The sequence below is a fragment of the Chanodichthys erythropterus genome, chromosome 2 (genome assembly GCF_024489055.1).
Source record: "Chanodichthys erythropterus isolate Z2021 chromosome 2, ASM2448905v1, whole genome shotgun sequence".
In the NCBI taxonomy this organism is placed as follows: Eukaryota; Metazoa; Chordata; class Actinopteri; order Cypriniformes; family Xenocyprididae; genus Chanodichthys; species Chanodichthys erythropterus.
In genome coordinates, this window is record NC_090222.1 from 5,883,366 (window position 1) to 5,903,948 (window position 20,583).

Consider the following 20,583-nt stretch of genomic DNA (forward strand, 5'->3'; position numbering starts at 1 on the left):
AAATAACAAAGCGCTAATTGAAGTAGTCCAGTCAAGTGAGGACAAAAAGACAAAATATGGCTTTTGATATTTATCTGCCACGGAAAGAAAAGGTGCAAATCAAGCATGTTGCTTTGTTGGAGATCATATTGTGAAAGATATTTGTTATTTGTTGGATAGTTTTGTCTAACTTGATTAACAGGAATTGACATTCCTGCAGCTCAAACACTAGCAACGGCAAGGTCGAGGGATTGATTCTCAGGGAATACATGAACTAAAAAAATGAGTACTTTGAATGCAATTCAAGATGCTTTGGATAAAAGCATTGCCAAAAGCATAAATGTAAATGAATGGCTGAGCTTGAACAATTCAGTCAACACTAACACATTATTTGCTGTGCTTAAAACAAGCTGTTTTTCATTACTATTAATCCAGCAAGGGATCTGTGCCTCTGTAGCGGGACACCAAAGTGCACAATATCTACAGCATCTATTGCACATGTTTTATGTTATTGCATGCATACAGAAATTTGCATAAAATATGCATAATGTACAAACCCGATTCCAAAAAAGTTGGGACACTGTATAAAATTGTAAATAAAAACAGAATGCAATGATGTGAAAGTTTCAAATTTCAGTATTTTATTCAGAATACAACATAGATGACATATCAAATTTTTAAACTGAGAAAATATATCATTTTAAGGGAAAAATAAGTTGATTTTAAATTTCATGGCATCAACAAATCTCAAAAAAGTTGGGACAAGGCCATGTTCACCACTGTGTGGAATCCCCTCTTCTTTTAAAACAGTCTGCAAACATCTGGGGACTGAGGAGACAAGTTGCTCAAGTTTAGGAATAGGAATGTTTTCCCATTCTTGTCTAATACAGGCTTCTAGTTGCTCAACTGTCTTAAGTTTTCTTTATAGCATCTTTCTCTTTATGATGCGCCAAATGTTTTCTATGGGTGAAAGATCTGGACTGCAGGCTGGCCATTTCAGTACCCGGACCCTTCTTCTACGCAGCCATGATGTTGTAATTGATTCAGTATGTGGTCTGGCATTGTCATGTTGGAAAATGCAAGGTCTTTCCTGAAAGAGACGATGTCTGGATGGGAGAATATGTTGTTCTAGAACTTGGATATACCTTTCAGCATTGATGGTGCCTTTCCAGATGTGTAAGCTGCCCATGCCACATGCACTCATGCAACCCCATACCATCAGAGATGCAGGCTTCTGAACTGAGCGCTGATAACAACTTGAGTTGTCCTTATCCCTTTTTAGTCCGGATGACATGGCGTCCCAGTTTTCCAAAAAGAACTTCAAATTTTGATCTGTCTGACCACAGAACAGTTTTCCACTTTGCCACAGTCCATTTTAAATGATCCTTGGCCCAGAGAAAACGCCTGTGCTTCTGGATCATGTTTAGATATGGCTTCCTTTTTGACCTATAGAGTTTTAGCCGGCAACGGCGAATGGCACGGTGGATTGTGTTCACCGACAATGTTTTCTGGAAGTATTCCTGAGCCCATGTTGTGATTTCCATTACAGTAGCATTCCTGTATGTGATGCAGTGCCGTCTAAGGGCCCAAAGATCACGGCATCCAGTATGGTTTTCCGGCCTTGACCCTTACGCACAGATTGTTCCAGATTCTCTGACTCTTTGGATGATATTATGCACTGTAGATGATGATAACTTCAAACTCTTTGGAATTTTTCTCTGAGAAACTCCTTTCTGATTTTGCCACTCTTTTTTGCCGCAGCATTGGGGGAATTGGTGATCCTCTGCCCATCTTGACTTCTGAGAGACACTGCCACTCTGAGAGGCTCTTTTTATATCATGTTGCCAATTGACCTAATAAGTTGCAAATTGGTCCTCCAGCTGTTCCTTATATGTACATTTAACTTTTCCGGCCTCTTATTGCTACCTGTCCCAACTTTTTTGGAATGTGTAGCTCTCATGAAATGCAAAATATTTGGCATGACATTTCAAAATGTCTCACTTTCAACGTTTGATATGTTATCTATATTTTATTGTGAATAAAATATAAGTTTATCAGATTTGTAAATTATTGCATTCCTTTTTATTCACAATTTGTACAGTGTCCCAACTTTTTTGGAATCGGGTTTGTATAAACTATATGTTGTAAAAAGTAGGAAGTGCAGGAGGACCTCCAGGTGTAAGTGTGGTCACAGAGAATTTAACCACTAAGAGCATGTTAGTATGTTATTCTGATCATAGCCCACATGTCTCTCTCACAAACACAGCTGTTTCTCCATCTCAGTCTCTGCCATCCTTCCCTCAAACTCTCTCTCTCGCTCTGGCCAGTCAAATGGCTATCCTTCTCAACTCCCCTAAAACCTTGTTTACAGTTTTCTCACTGCGTCCCCACCACCTGTCCACTATCACACTGTTCTAACTCCTCAGTAAACTCCTTTTATTCAACACATCCCGCTCTCTAATAATCTCTGAGCTGGGTGGAGAGATTTTGGCAGGGGACTAGTAAAACAGCGAGGGATTTGGACCAACGCAAGGAAAACGAAAGGAGGGAATGTTTAGTGAGAACTAAACGAGCTAGAGAGCGAGAGAGTTCGGTTTCATGCACGCTCTCTTTCTCCTCGTTCTTGGATCTTCCTCCAGCTCTCCTTCAAGCTCTTATAGGGATAATTCATCCAACATTTTCACCTTCATTCTCCTCCAAAACCACACAACTCTCTTTCTTACATAGAACAAAAAAGAAGAAATTCTGAAGACTTGTACTAGTCCATTTTATACCTGGTCACACTGTAACCTCACATTATATTACCATATAAAGCCTACTGTATCATATTTGATACACAAAATTCTAAGGCCTCTAAATGATCAACATGATCATTGAAAATCCAACCCGATTTCACAGAAGCTCGTACATATTTTACGAGGTGGCTAATTCGTACGAATTTGTACAACCTCACTTGTACACTCATTTTTCACTCGTTTTTGCTAGACATATTCTATGAGTTGCCCAATTCATATGAATTCATGCAAATGACCTACCCCTAACCCCGCCCCTAATCCTACCCATCACTGGGGTCTAGACAAATCAAAAACATACGATTGAGGTTGTATGAATTCATACGAATTAGACACCTCATAAAATAAATAAAAATTGGTAGTGAGATAGCGTTGGAAAAACCTGTTGCACACAATCTACTACATGGCTTCTGTCATCTTATTGATAGTTTTTTAGCAAATTAAAAGCCTTTCAGTATAATTGTAAAAATGTCCACCTTCAGCTTGTGGTTCACATGTCTTTTTGCTGTCAAATCTTTACTGATTTTATAAAGTAAATGTAAGAATAACTTTTATATTGTTAGTAATAGTTCAAAATGAACACTTACTGAACTGAAGCAACTTAGGTTTACTTTATCATTTTGAGTAAAATCATATAAAATGTGAGTATCAAACATGATGCATCAGGCTTTTGAGGAATGTTTATGTTTATTTTTCATCTCTCAATGGGTACAGAAAGTATTCAGACCCCCTTAAATTTTTCACACTTTGTTATATTGCAGACATTTGCTAAAATCATTTAAGTTCATTTTCCCCTCATTAATGTACACACAGCACCCCATATTAACAGAAAAACACGGAATTGTTGACATTTTTGCAGATTTATTAAAAAAGAAAAACTGAAATATCAGATGGTCCTAAGTATTCTGACCCTTTGCTGTGACACTCATATATTTAACTCAGGTGCTGTCCATTTCTTCTGATCATCCTTGAGATGGTTCTACACCTTCATTTGAGTCCAGCTGTGTTTGATTATACTGATTGGACTTGATTAGGAAAGCCACACACCTGTCTATATAAGACCTTATAGCTCACAGTGCATGTCAGAGCAAATGAGAATCATGAGGTCAAAGGAACTGCCTGAAGAGCTCAGAGACAGAATTGTGGCAAGGCACAGATCTGGCCAAGGTTACAAAAAAACCAGGCACTGCTCATCACCTGTCCAATACAGTCCCAACAGTGAAGCATGGTGGTGGCAGCATCATGCTGTGGGGGTGTTTTTCAGCTGCAGGGACAGGACGACTGGTTGCAATCGAGGGAAAGATGAATGCAGCCAAGTACAGGGATATCCTGGACGAAAACCTTCTCCAGAGTGCTCAGGACCTCAGACTGGGCCGAAGGTTTACCTTCCAACAAGACAATGACCCTAAGCACACAGCTAAAATAACAAAGGAGTGGCTTCACAACAACTCCGTGACTGTTCTTGAACGGCCCAGTCAGAGCCCTGACTTAAACCCAATTGAGCATCTCTGGAGAGACCTAAAAATGGCTGTCCATCAACGTTTACCATCCAACCTCACAGAACTGGAGAGGAATGCAAGGAGGAATGGCAGAGGATCCCCAAATCCAGGTGTGAAAAACTTTGCATCTTTCCCAAAAAGACTCATGGCTGTATTAGATCAAAAGGGTGCTTCTACTAAATACTGAGCAAAGGGTCTGAATACTTAGGACCATGTGATATTTCAGTTTTTCTCTTTTAATAAATCTGCAAAAATGTCAACAATTCTGTGTTTTTCTGTCAATATGGGGTGCTGTGTGTACATTAATGAGAGGAAAAAAAATAACAAATAATTTTAGCAAATGGCTGCAATATAACAAAGATTGAAAAAATTTAAGGGGGTCTGAATACTTTCTGTACCCACTGTATAAGCCATAGAAGTCTGAGGTTTTTAAATATTTTGTCTAAATGGTGAATAAATTGGTGAATTTATTCAAAAAGAAAAATTTGTTGGACTATTATTTCATATGTCAGGCTTTACAGGGTTAAACTGAATAATAAAGATGGGACTGAAGTTTCAGAAAGACACTGGGCCTCATTCATGAAACTTTCCTAAATATATGAGTAAAATATGAGAAATTTGCATGTACATGGGACCTTCCCGAAAACTCTCCTCCGGATTCACAAATGCTTCGTAAACATCAGATTTGTTAGTATGTTAATAAATACCAATCATTCATAAATAGTGCGTACAAACGTGCAACCTCAATGATTCAAAAATTCCTTTATGGGCTCATGAAATATTATTATGTTACATGTGTTATCAAAATGCATCCGTTTGCCAAAAAAAAAACAAAAAAAAAAACACAAAATGTTTGGAGGTTTTACGCACCATTTTTGCGTGGTAGGGAGCAGGTGTAAATTTCTTTCGTACCAACTAACATTTTGAAAATGCGAACACTTTCATGAATCTGGAAATTTACATCAGTACATAAATCACATTAAAAAAAAAAAAAATCACTGGTAACACTTTAGTATGGGGAACAATTCTGACTTTTAAAGGATTAGTCCACTTTTAAATAAACTTTTCCTGATAATTTAATCACTCCCATGTCATCCAAGATGTTCATGTCTTTCTTTCTTCAGTCGAAAAGAAATTAAGATTTTTGATGAAAACATTCCAGGATTTTTCTCCATATAGTGGACTTCAATGGGCACCAAACAGTTGAAGGTCAAAATTAGTTTCACTGCAGCTTCAAATTGTTCTACACGATCCCAGACGAGAAATAATGGTCTTATCTAGAGAAACAATCACTCATTTTCTAAAAAAAAAAAAAAAATATACATTTTAACCAGAAATACTCATCTTGAACTAGCTCTCTTCTTCTTCTCTATTAGAATTCCAGCAGTGTAGACACTGCTAAGTGTATTACTGCCCTCCACAGGTTAAAGTTTGAACTAATTTTTATATGCAATATGCTAGTTCAATAGTATATAACAATTGTCTACACTGCCAGAATTCTAATAGAGAAGAAGAAGAAGAAGAAGAAGAAGAAGAAGAAGAAGAAGAAGAAGAAGAAGAAGAAGAGAGCTAGTTCTGGTTGAGCATTTCTGGTTAAAATGTATAAAATTTTCATTTTTTTTTTTTTTAGAAAATGAGTGATTGTTTCTCTAGATAAGACCATTATTTCTCGTCTGGGATCGTGTAGAACAATTTGAAGCTGCAGTGAAACTAATTTTGACCTTCAACTGTTTGGTGCCCATTGAAGTCCACTATATGGAGAAAAATCCTGGAATGTTTTCATCAAAAACCTTCATTTCTTTTCGACTGAAGAAAGAAAGACATGGACATCTTGGATGACATGGGGGTGAGTAAATGATCAGGAAAAGTTTATTTAAAAGTGAACTAATCCTTTAACCCAAGGCGGACAATAATGAATGTACTTGAGTAGAGTAAAAATACTTAATTAATGTCCACCTCTGCTTTTAACTAGTTGCTTATTAGCTTGCATATTACTAAGCTTTACTCACCCTCAAGCCATCCTAGGTGTATATGACTTTCTTCTTTCAGATGAACAAAACCGGAGTTATATTAATAAATATCCTGACTTATCTAAGCTTGGGGGTGAGTAAAACTTGGGCCAATTTTCATTTGAAAGTGAACTAATTCTTTAACAACTACCTTACTAACTATTAAAAAGCAGTAAATTAGGGGTTTATTTAGGCAAAAGTCATAGTAAATAGTGAATATGTGTTTTTACCCCATACTAAAGTGTTGCCAAATCACTGCTCGCGTTTCATGAATGAGGCCCAATAAGTCTGTAGCATAAAAATGTGTAAGTTGCATGCTTTTTGTGAGGAACAAAATTAAATGTAAATAATTATTCGCTAAAAATCTTCCCCTCCAGTGAAGCAGTTTTGTCAGGACCACTATAGTCAAATATGAGTGATAATGCATAGAGTTTGTATTGGCGGTATGGTTCTGTTCTGGGCAAGAACTCCCTGTGCATCCATGCAGCCTAGCATGGATAAGAGCAGAGAGAGCAGCAATAACCCCCCTTAGGGTAAACAGAACAGAACCAACATATGCAGATATAATTAATGTCAATAATTTAACATGTACACATATTTCAAGAATTAGTCTGACTCAGGGATATCATAAGGCCAATCCTGACTGAAGAGAGGAGGAGCTGGGGATGGAGGAGGGTAATTAGCTCCTGAGAAATGCAATAGCTGCTGAAAATACTGAGGAGCTGATATATGGATGCTGTGATAGGTGTCGTATTCCTATAGGTAGACTTGAGTCACCTCGACTGACGTGACCTGCCAGAACTGACGCTAACGCTGGATATCAGTCTGATTTGTTAAAAGAATAATTTAAAATGGTTATTTGAACTGATTCATAGAAAATATCCAACTATGGAGGATAATTTGTTCCTGTATTGGACAGTATTGCTGTTTCTCCCATGAACATGCCCAGGAGAACTAGGATGGTTGTCAAGATTTTCAGTAAATTACTTTTTGTAATAGCAGAATTAAATTTTTCATTGGATTTTTTCTTAAGAATGTCCCTTAAAAATCCCTGGCACACTGAGAGCAAGCCAAATCATACACAGAACTGCACAGCAGCGCCATGCAGTAACAATTACAGCACACACACACACACACACACACACACACACACGCACAATCACATAATGATCTTTAGAGTTGAGCTGGCCAAAAAATGATCTCCAAGGGACAACAAAACAAAAGCATGCGCGCACACACACACACACACACACCATACAGCCAAACCCCCAATGTCCTGTCCAACAATAGCTCACATAACTGCTGGAACCTACAACAGTTTTACTTCTAATAAATTGAAGCACATTCTTGTACCTCCTACACCACAGCACAAACACACACAGTCCCCGTGTCGCCTTGTCACACTGTGGCCTCTTTCACAACAGCTCATGGCCTGAATACCCCTGAGTGCGTTTGTTTTGATTTCATTTCTACATAAAAGCAGTTTCAGAACAGATTATAAACACAGGGGTGAATGTCTCTGTCATTTCAGTGTAACTGAATTCTTAGACTGAACTCTTCCTGATACTGAACCCTGTGGGATAATCAGCACTGTCCGATACTCAACTTTGCCCAGTATTGAACCCTGTCTGATGCTGAGCTCTGCATGCTGCTTAGCTTTGTCCCATACTGAACTGTGTCTGATGCTGGACCCTGTTCAATACTGAACTTTCTACAATACTGAACTCTGTCTGATAAAAATATGTAGTGAACTACATCTGATACTGAATGACATCCATACCTATGTCTGGTCTGTGCTGCCACACTCTTCAATTTTAAGCTCTTAGTTCTACTTTTGGCAATGTCTACACTAATCCAGATACATTTGCAAACATATATGTTTGTGTGTTTTGGTCTTCCATCATAGGCGTAATTTGCGGGTGGGACGGGTGTTACATGTCCCCACCACTTTTTGCCAGGGTCGATATTGTCCCTACCACTTTTTGAAACATCTCGCGGCACGGATGTATACTAATACAAAAAAAAAAAACCATCTCTAGCTGATTAGCAATTAGCACAGTGCGCAGTCTTCACACGGACGCTGTTGTGGCCGCAGACTCTATTCGGTCTGGTGAAATCACAAACAAAATGCACATAAACATGTTTCTGCTCTTGATAAACAATCACTGATGAACATCTTTGGTTTTAATGAGAACAAAATAAAATAATTAACACGAGGGTGGATTACAACCCAAAACCTCTGGCATGCTGAACAAAAAATCTACCTCTAGTCCATCGGGACAATCTAATACTAAACGCGGATTTACGTATTTACTCACTAATGTAAATACTTTTGAAACTAACTATATATTTTATTAGTAGATGTAAGGAGGAAACTATCATATTCAACATGAGGTCTATGTCAATAAATTTTGTGCATTTATTATTGTGATGATACACACACATTCCTGATACACACACATTCCCGTCACACATTCCTGTCCCACCCACCCTGTTACGCCACTGTCTTCCATCCACACTGAGATAATGTTTTTGTCCTGCAAAAACTGAGCTTTTTGAAGACGGATAAATTATAAGTGGATAAATTATACTGTGGTCAGTGAAAACTGAAGTTTTGAAAACGATGACGCATGTTTAGTAATGTAATGCATATTGTAAATATATCTATGTTTATATCAGTATGTACCTGCTATGTGCTATTCTCTTTCAAAGTGTTCCTTAATGTTAAATGTTACTTTGTACAATTTTCATATTACATTTCTGTAAAAATGAAATTGTAATTGCTGTCCTGTATCAAAACAAAGCAATTGCGTTTTAGGGGCCGTTTACTTGACACCAACTAAAAACTGATAAAATTTTATGTATATCTATATATATATATATATATATATATATATATATATATATATATATATATATATATATATATATATATATATATATATATATATATATATATATATATAAAACTGATAAAGTTTTGGGGGCCTGAAAACTTTTGAAAATGGGTTTCAAAGTGCAAGTTATCATCTCTATGTAAACAAAAAAAATGTGATTTTGTGAAAACGGTGACGTCATGCACATGTCTATTATGTGTTCAGTCTTTACAAAGGGACATCACCACCTACTGGCAAGGCAGCAGAATACAGTGTTTTTAATTGTTTTCTCGGATCTGTGTGAACAGGGATCATTTTGACAATGTTGTCTGTACAGAATATGCGAAAAATGCAAAGGAATTTTTTAGTACATTGTTGTCGTGTAAACGTACCCTTAGACCATACACTCTGGTCCTCTTCGTTTAGGGGTCACACATGGCTCCTTCGCGGTCAAAAGTGACGAAGCCTTTGAAATGTAACTTTTTTTCAGGAAAATCAATGTAATATACTTTTGTTCAATAATATTCTTTGATTATTATTTAACATTTTGAGGGTATTTTTGATACTATGCAATATTTATAAAGTCTTTATTAGCTATTTTTTCCCATTGAAAATAATACACTTTTTTTTTTTTTTTTATATATTTGTGTAATTATTTTTCAATTAAAGTAGTATTCCATGTTAAAATAGAGTAAAGGCACTTAAAATCCAATTTTTTGAAGGTACATTAGTGCCAACTGGTGGGAGTATGTAATGCAATGTTGTAATGTCATGGTGTAACCACTAGATTCCTATATAGTTCTATGTAAGTGGTTTTTAGACATAAATACTTATTTTTATTACGTTTTGGATTTGGATTTATACTTAGGCATACCCAAAGACTACTTTTTTGTCAAGGTTTAGATTTTTTGTTTGAAATGTTGATTTGAAGTGTCAGTTTTTGCATTAATTTTACTACAGTCAAAACTGAACACAGAGGAGAGCATTTTGTTACACATAACATCAAAAGTCAATAAAAATGTAACAAAAAGGAACAGGTATGTTTTATTTCAGCTTAATAAATCTGCGTCTGATCTGATTTCAACCTCTTGTTTGAGTCTTTTGGCTTAATGTTACCATATTGTTACAGCCACACCAGTTCATTTGTGTGTATAATAGTGTGTTGTGTGTGTGTGTCTCTGTGTTTGTATAAGCGAGTGTGTGTTTGAGTGGTTGTGTCTGTTTTGTACTCTCAATATTTTACAGTGTAACCTCTTTCCTGCTTTGTGGCTGAATTATTGATTTTATTTCACATGTTTGTATGAATTTGCTCTGTCTTATAGTCATGCTAGTTCAAGTAGGGGGTGGATGTGTCTATTTTGCACTCTTGACATTTTAGAGTGTCCCCCCTTCATTGCAGTGCACTTTTTTTCTGCACAGTGGCTGAATTTTAGTTTGTACCACCAAAAGATTCTCTGAGTTTTTGTATTATTATTATTATTTTTTTATTTCCCATTAATTACAAATGTCGATCTTTTTTGACCAAGAAGGAGCCAAGTGTGAGTATTTTTTCGACCCTTTATCATATCCGAATCATGTCCGTGATATTTTTTTGTGTGTTCACATAGCTAATGTGACAAAAGTCACCAAGTGCCATCCCATTCCTATGAAGCAACAAAAATACAAATTTCAAAACTAAATTTTTTTGTCTGTCATTTTTGATGACATGTATGCACCAATAAGAGCTGAGATTTTTCTAATAAAATGATTGTGCTAGAAAAGTGTGAGAACTTTACTATGTCTGGTGTGTCAGTACCATCATGAGCTTTTATTACTGTTTACATCTGCACAGTAAGATGATTTTAGTGTTTTACTGATGTTTCAGTGTGGACAAGAAACCTCTGGAAAATGCATGCAAATGCTAGTGTGGAGGGAGAGCGTTTTGACATGAAAAATGCAGTTTTCAAATATATCCAGATTAATGTAGCATTCAAGAAATGCATTTGACTCACACATATTGAAACTTACCCTTAAACCATAAAACACTATTTCACAGTGTCACACCTATATCTCTGTTCTAGCTTGTAGTTTTCCAACTCGTTTAGGAAGTGCGTATCAGCCCACTTTATGTTACATGATCTCCTCAGGATGAATCATTTGTTCTGAGGCAATCCTCACTTATAAGTCACTTTGGATAAAAGCATTTGCTAAATGAATAAATCACTATAGTTTTGATTACACTTAAACAAACATTAGACTGAATCGACGTGCAGTTCAAAGCAAATATTCTACAGCAATCTACCAAAAACAAAATGTGCCAAACCTCATATCGGCATTGTATTTTGTATGATTTCAATCTGTTGATTATCTATTGTAACAAGATTAAAGCTGACGGCCTCCTGGCACACTATGCATTTTATAAGGTTTGGAGTAAATATCTTGTAATCAATACACAATCCTTTCTCCTTGTATAAAACTATTCCTTTAATGTCACACAAGCTTGTCCTCTTCTAGAAATGATTTACTGAACATTACTGGAAGCAGCAGCGAGATCATTATGACTCTCAGAACTATGATGAGAAAAAGCTCAGTTATAAAAGACCCACTCCTTCAACACAGAAGCTGCAACAACTCCTTAGCAGCACTTCATCAACAAATAACTTCAAACAATGTTCAAAGATCTAAATACCAGTGTCAAGTTTACAACTGAAGAATCTACCCAACCACAAAATTAAGGGTTCTTATCTCAAGATTTAATGTTTTAACTCGAGATTGTAAATTCAAGATTCAAGTGTCTCTCAGGATTCTCAATTCCAGGACTCAGGAATCTCAGGATTTAGGATTCACAATTCTAAATGCAAAGGTCTTGAGGTTCTCCTGAAGATTTTAACTAAAGATTCCAAACTCAAAATTAGACATTCAAGATTCTAAAGATTAAGGTTCAGGGTTCTAAACTCATGATTATAGGTTCTATACTAAGTATTTAAAATTCTAAATTTGTGGTTCTACACTCAAGATTTGAAGTTCTAAACTCAAGAATCAAGATTCAAACTCAAGATTTAATGTTCTACACTCAGTATTCAAGGTTGAAAATTCTAGACTCAAGATTAAGGTTTTACTCATGATTGTAATTCAAGATTCAAGTTTCATAATGCAGTATTCACAATTCTAAATTCAAGGTTCTTGAGGTTCTAAACTCAAATTTGCAGGTTCTAAACTGAAGATTACAAACTCAAGATTATAAATTCAAGATTCTAAATAATATTCAGGGTTAAAAACTCAAGAATCTTGATTCTAAACTAATTATTATATTCAGTATTTAAGATTCTAAATTAAAGGTTCTACACTCAAGATTTGAGGTTCTAAACTTAAGAATTTAAATTCTAAAACTCAAGACCCAGGTTTCACAGACAGGGCTTAGATTAAGCCAGGATTATTCCTTAGTTTAAAGTAGCTTTTTAAACATGCCTTATATAAAACATTACTAGTGTGCATCTTGAAACAAGACAAGACTAGACTTTTTAGACTAGCCTTAAGCCTGGTCTATGAAACCTGGGGAAGATTTAATATTCTACACTCAGTATTCAAAATTAAAGATTTTAAATTGAAGATTGTAAATTCAAGTTTCAAGTGTTTAAAGTCAGTGTTCATAATTCCATTCAAGGTTTTACACTCAGGATTCAAGGTTATAAACTCAAGAATCTAAACTAAAGACATTTTACACTCAGTATCCAAAATTGATTCTAAACTCAAGATAATTGTAAACACATGGTTGTAATTCAAGAGTCTAAACTCAGTATTCATGATCCTAAATTTAAAGTTCTGCACTCAAGTTTAAGGATTGCAAACTAAAGTTTCAAAGTTATAACCCTTAAGATTCAAGATTCTGTATGAAGATTCTAAACTCAAGATTAAAGGTCCTTAACTTAAACTCAGTATGCATGATTCTAAATTCAAATTCAAGGTTCTACACTAAAAGATTCAGGGTTCTAAACTCAAGAATCAAGATTCTATATTCAGCAGGCCTATTTAAGCTTCAAGATTCAAGGTTCTACACTCAAGAACCAATATTTAAGATTGCACGGATCCAAACTGCAGATTTAAGGTCCTGTCCTAAAGATTTGCGGTTGCCTCTATACGACCATCTGTCGGAGAGGATGTCCTGCACACTTGAGTCTCTCTACTGTGGGCCAGACGGCTCTCTCTCCTCAGCAGTAGATTGGGTGTCACTTCAGTAACGTCTGTCCTCACTTCCCCCTTTTTCAAGCCTCTCACTTACTATTCAGGCCTTTCTTCCTCCATTCAGGTCTTTCTCTTCTCATTCACAGACCCTTTCATCCCATCCATCCATCCATCCCGAACAGCAGCATTTTTCATTCGGTTGCTATGGCTCCCTAACCTCTGTCCTCTCTGACTCCTCCTCCCTCATCCGATTTCCCCACTATAAGTCACTCTTTTTCTTTCTCTCCTCTTTCTGTATTGTTGATTTATAGTCACGGTCTGGTATGTGTGTTCTGTCTCGGTGACTTTTATAAGGGTCTGTCACACATTCCTCTGTTTTTAACTCTGTGTTTCTCTTTAACTTCTCTTTCTCTATCCTTCTCTCTCACAAAGACGCTTTGCTTGTACAGTAATACCCATGACCCCTGTGGTCACCCCCCTCCTCCTTCCCTTCATTCATTCTACATCTACTTTGTCTTCTTAAGGCTCAGGTCATTTACACCCTCTCAAAAACGCCTTTATTCTTGCTTATCTGCTAGTTCTGTGCTTTCTGAGAATCACTAACTGTTTAAGGTTATTCCAGTCTAAAGTGAATCCGTGCACATTTTTCACATTTTCTACGCTGATTGTGCAGAATATGCAGAATTAGTTTACAAATTGCAAAAGAAGAGAACTGAAAATACTCCACCATGTTGATTTGGTAGATTAATGTGTAATCAAAAGCCAAATATATATATATATTTTTTTTTCTTTTTTTGTAATATGAAATCAAAATTTAGTTGATATTTTCAGAGTCATCAACATTTTTTCTCCACTTCTAAGCCATCTTCAATTCAGCTTTGACCACAGGAATAAATTACATTTCAAAGTATGTTCAAATGTAAAACAGTTATTTAAATTTGTAATAATATTTCACAATAATGTTATATCTAATATTTATAATATTTCTAATGTACTTTGAATCAGATAAATGCAGCCTTGGTGAGCCCAAAAAAAAAAAAAAAAAAAGAACGCTAGTGCCTTAAAATGTTTCTAGGAAGGCAGCACACTAGGTTTTGGAACAGAGCTCATTTGTACCTCTTAACAGTAAAGGAACATGGTCTGATATAATCATGTTCATCATGAAGAACTAAGTGATGTAAATGGAAAATGTTGTTTGAGTAGATGTGCAGTAAACTTGATAATTAAACAATAAACTCCAAATGCTGCTCCACAATGGCAGAGAGGTGTGTAGCAGGGTAATATTCCAAGGGTAATACTCTGTTATTGCTTCTTTTTTTTTCCCTTTATACCCCTTCAATTTCCGTTTCTAACCTTCTGTGAAAGGCTCCCAGTCATACACGCGTCCCATAAACTCTTGACTGTTGAACGCTGCACACTGCTCAGCCCTGGAGTTTACTGGAGCACCTGGGCATGCCTGGAGGGAGAAAGAGAGAGAGAGAGAGAGAGAGAGAGAGAGAGAGAGACTTAAGTTATAGTGTCTCACTTTGACAAGCACAGCAATGTGTGTGTGTATGTGTGTGTGTTCTTGTATACATGGTCTATGAGGACACGTGTATAATGACACTTTTTTTTTTTATTATTAAAAACAAAAACAAAACACCATTTAGTATGTTTTTTGAAATAAAAAAACTGCAGAATGTTTTCTGTGATGGATAGGTTTAGGAGTAGTGGTAGTTGTAGGGGGATAGAATGTACAGTTTGTACAGTATAAAAAACATTGCGTCTATGGAGTGTCCCCGTAAACCACATATAAGTTTGTGCTTTGGGTCAACCTGTGACAGAGAGTGATACATTGGCTACCATATGGAAATAATGGTGAACCTGAAAACACTCACATAAATCTCTAGAGAGGGAGAGACAGACGGAGGCCAGTGTTTATGGAGCCAGAGCAAGCCAAGAGCTATGAAGAAGACGACTCAAAATGACACAAATTTTAAGGAATGAAAAACTGACAAACCACAAGATTGGGAATCAAATAACTTGGTTATTCAGAATCATTCAATTTAAAAAAACAAAACAAAACAAAGAAAAACAAAGTTTAAAAAAAAATTAAAACTTGTATGAAAGATTAAAAATACATAGAACTCCAAATTATTAACAGAACCATTAACCCTATAAAGCACTCACAATATCACAGTATTATATTTGATACAAGGCCTCTAAATCATCAACATGATTAAGACTTTGCTGAAAAACCTATGGAAGCTTGTTTCCGGCATGAAATCAAAAATAAAAAAGGTAATTGTGACATTTTTCTCAGAACTGCGAGGAACAAACTCACAATTGAGTTATAAAGTCAGAATAGTGAGAATTCTGACTTTATAACTCAATTGTGTTATACATCTTGCAATTCTGACTTTATATCACGCAAATCTGACTTTATATCTCGCAATTCTGACTTCATAATGCAATTCTGACTTTATAACGCAATTCTGACTTTATATCAAAAAATTTTGACTTTACATCTGGCAATTCTGGATTTATATCAGGCAATTCTGACTTTATATATTGCAATTCTGACTTTATATCACACAATTCTGACTTTATATCTGGCAATTCTGAATTTATATCAGGCAATTCTGACTTTATATCTCGCAATTCTGAATTTATAACACAATTCTGACTTTATATCAGGCAATTCTGACTTTACGTCTCGCAATTCTGACTTTATATCTCGCAATTCTGACTTTACATCTCACAATTTTGACTTTAAATCACACAATTCTGACTTTATATCTCGCAATTCTGACTTTATATTTCGCAATTCTGACTTTATATCTCGCAATTCTGAATTTATAACACAATTCTGACTTTACATCTCACAATTTTGACTTTAAATCACACAATTCTGACTTTATATCTCGCAATTCTGACTTTATATCTCGCAATTCTGAATTTATAACACAATTCTGACTTTACATCTCACAATTTTGACTTTAAATCACACAATTCTGACTTTATATCTCGCAATTCTGACTTTATATCTCGCAATTCTGAATTTATAACACAATTCTGACTTTACATCTGGCAATTCTGAATTTATATCAGGCAATTCTGACTTTATATCTCGCAATTCTGAATTTATAACACAATTCTGACTTTACATCTGGCAATTCTGAATTTATATCAGGCAATTCTGACTTTATATCTCGCAATTCTGAATTTATAACACAATTCTGACTTTACATCTCACAATTTTGACTTTAAATCACACAATTCTGACTTTATATCTCGCAATTCTGACTTTATATCTCGCAATTCTGAATTTATAACACAATTCTGACTTTACATCTGGCAATTCTGAATTTATATCAGGCAATTCTGACTTTACATCTCGCAATTTTGACTTTAAATCACACAATTCTGACTTTATAACGCAATTCTGACTTTATAACGCAATTCTGAATTTATAATGCAATTCTGATTTTATATCTTGCAATTCTGACTTTATATCACACAATTCTGAATTTATATCTCGCAATTCTGACTTTATATCTCACAATTCTGACTTTATATCACACAATTCTGAATTTATATCTCGCAATTCTGACTTTATATCTCGCAATTCTGAATTTATAATGCAATTCTGACTTTATATCTTGCTTTTCTGACTTTTTTTTTCTCAGAATTGCAAGACATAAACTCACAATTGCAAGAAAAAAAGTCAGAATTGTGAGATAAAAAGTCGCAATTACCTTTTTTTTTTATTATTATTTAGTGGTGGAAACAAGCTTCTGTAAAAAACTGTTGCACACAATTTACTACATGCCTGATTGATAGTTTATACTTTTTAAGCAAGTAAAAGGCATGCACCTTCAGCCCGTGATTCACGTGTCTTTTTGCGATGAAGCCTTTACTGAAATCTTTATAAAGTAAACATAAGAATAACATTTATATAGTAATATTTATGAACACTTACTGGATTGAAGAAATTTAGGTTTACCTGATTATCCATACATCTTTTTTATTTTAGAAAAATCATTAAAATGTGAGTATCAAATATGATCATCTTACTTTTTGGCCATAAAATATCAGCATCTGCACCAAATTGCATATTTTTGCTCACTTTGGGCCTCTGAATACAACTGCGATGTTTTTCTCTCGTCAAATATATGAGCTCCATATTCTCACTATACCATACTATATGAGGCATAAAAGCCTGAATGAAAAACACAAATGCAATGTTTTTAGATTTCGCCAAAAAGTTTAATAAAGTTTTTCATTTAAAAAAAAAAAAAAAAAGTATATATATATATATATATATATATATATATATATATATATATATATATATATATATATATATATTTTTTTTTTTTTTTTTAGACTATTATTTCATGTCAGGGTTTACAAGGTTAAGGAACTAGAATTGTTGGTGGAAACTAAACCAGAATCGACAAATTCCTTATAATTCCCAAATCATTACCATCAGGATAAAAACATATGGCATCATAAATCAGACCTATATCAGCTTTGAGAGTGCTACAGAGAACAGCACTAGTTTGGACCAGATGCTTCTCTCAAGATCTTCCACGTGTTCGTTCACAACGCCAATGACATCAGGAAACACTGCTGATTTTCTGTTGCCTTTTTCCTCTTCCTGTCTTTCCCCGTCCCTCTTGAACACGATAGGAACCACCCACAGAGGGAGAGATTAAGTTAAGGGATGTTGCAGGACACTAAAGCAGGAGGCGGGACAGGCAGAGCCAGCTGCGGACGGTAACGAGGGTGAAATCAAGCAGTCGCGGGGTCAGCATTTAACCTCACAGACCACAGCAGACAACTGCACACATGGCCATTAATGACCAAACACCGTCCCATTAATGCACACCAAACACACTGTGGCTATCCACAAACCTTCCCTAAATATTTACAACATGTCTGCAACTCCTGAGTGTGTTTGCTCGGGAAAACTCCAGCTCCGTTTATTCAAGGGGTTTAAAGCTAATACTCATGTTCGTTGATTTACTTGAATTAATCTGCGGTTTGGGTGCTTGAGGCATAACTTACGATGTTAAGATACATACATATATACATACTTTAATTAGGCTACATCAATGCTGACGAATATTTATAAACACTCAGAATATTACGTACGTTTTGAAGTGTTTGAAACCCCAGAACATATAATTGTTATGAATAAAGATATAAAATGACAAATAATAAAACGAAAGCAACAGTTCTGCCAACAGTTGTTCAAAACCCGGCTTAACTACTTTCATGAAACAAAAATGGAAATATTGAGCAAAATGTTCATGCTGCTCAAAAAAGCCCTTACAAAAAAAGAAGTATACTTTAATGTTCATTCAATTCAGTAAACTTAAAGGAATAGTTCACCCAAAAAGTAAACTTAAAGAATAGTTTACCCAAGGCCATCCAAAGAGAAATTAAGGTTTTGGAGGAAAACATTCCAAGATTTTTCTTCATCTAGTGCAAGTGAATGGTGCCCGACGTAGACCATTTTTGATGGTCCAAAACGAAAACAGGCAAAATAATTTGTGAGATCCGACCCAAAAGAGACTTTTACTCTAAAATATGCTGGATTGTTTCAACCCATGTTTGGGTCAAATATGGATAAACATAACCATTAGTTAAATTTTTAAATTCAATTTTAAACCCAACGGTTGGGTTTGTCCATATTTGACCCAAACATGGGTTGAAACAACCCAGCATATTTTAGAGTACAAGCGTGCCGAAGGACAACACAGAGCTGATATATAGTCATACAGTTCAGAAGAGTTTCTGTAATGAAGCAGTACATCTACTAGAGCTCAAGCTGAGAGAGAGAGAGAGCTAAAGCTTTACTGCCTTTCCTTAGGCCACATTCACTTCCTCGTTAACAGAGCTACTGTCAAACAGGGGCACACATGGGTCAGACTGCATCTCAACACACACACATTCACAAAATAGCAGCTCAATCGGATCTTATTACCAGGAGAAGCCAAGCGCTTACAAGCTCAGTGGGAAATCATGGTGTAGCATTCACACACACACACACACACACACACACACACATAATGAATGTATGGCTGGCTCAGATGCATCCATGGCGCATAAATGTGGCTTGAGCTCAAGATTTTCTCACACATGTTGTGAACACTAATGACACAACAGCTGTCACTCACTCTCACACACTCACACACACTTTCTCCGCACACATCTTCCTGAATACCTCGTTCTTTTGTTTTTCTCTGTGTCCAGCTGACAAAAGCAGTTGGTCAGTGTAAACACATTTAACAAAGCAGCATGCTGAAACACGCACAAACACACTCCAAGAAAACAAGAAACTTAAAACACCTGAATAGACACAAATGAAATGTGCACACAAAGACGTTTCGATGGGCTGTTCCATGTGCACATACAATTTGTGCCAAACTTGGTGCAGATGCTGATATTTAGGCTATATGGTCAGAAAGTACGATGAAATTCTGATAGCTTGTAATGTAAATCAATGAGATCTTTGTAACAGTATAGCATGCAGTGGCCAAAAGTGATGCCCGGAGTGGATGTTTGTTTTTAATGAGATTTTATGTTTTTAATTTTGGTTTTGCTGAAGTGTTCTGCTCAGTGGTTACTTACTGGCCCAAGCCAAAAAAAGCCCACCCACAAAATTTGATGTATAAATGGTGCAGGACGGGTTACACAACAAAGCTGAATTCTTAAGAGTAAGAGGTTTGAGCGAGAGTAGAAATAAGAAATATATTAAAGGTGCCCCAGAATGCTTTTTCACAAGATGTAATATAAGTCTAAGGTGTCCACTGAATGTGTCTGTAAAGTACCCCATAGATTTTTTTTTAATTAAAATTTGCCTATTAAACTGCCTATTTTGGGGCATAATTAAATATGCGCCGATTCAGGCTGCATCCCCTTTAAATGCTAGCGCTCCCCGCCCCCGAGCTCGCGACTCTATAATACATTGAATAAAGTTCACACAGCTAATATAACCATCAAAATGGATCTTTACAAAGTGTTCGTCATGCATGCTGTATGCATACATCAGATCATGTGAGTATAGTATTTATTTGGATGTTTACATTTGATTCTGAATGAGTTTGAGGCTGTGCTCCGTGGCTAACAGCTAATGCTACACTGTTGGAGAGATTTATAAAGAATGAAGTTGTGTTTATGAATTATACAGACTGCAAGTGTTTAAAAATGAAAATAGCGACAGCTCTTGTCTCTGTGAATACAGTAAGAAATGATGGTAACTTTAACCACATTTAAC

General features: G+C 35.8%; 1 protein-coding gene across 2 annotated transcripts in view; it reads right to left on the reverse strand.

Moving 5' to 3' along the window:
* Positions 1–20,583, reverse strand: part of adamtsl4 (ADAMTS-like 4) — an 80,296-nt gene that overhangs the window by 31,535 nt on the left and 28,178 nt on the right. For both annotated transcript variants that reach the window (XM_067400406.1, XM_067400400.1), the window contains exon 5: positions 14,670–14,772. In XM_067400406.1, the coding sequence (XP_067256507.1) occupies positions 14,670–14,772 (103 nt within the window). The remainder of the gene's footprint in view (positions 1–14,669; positions 14,773–20,583) is intronic.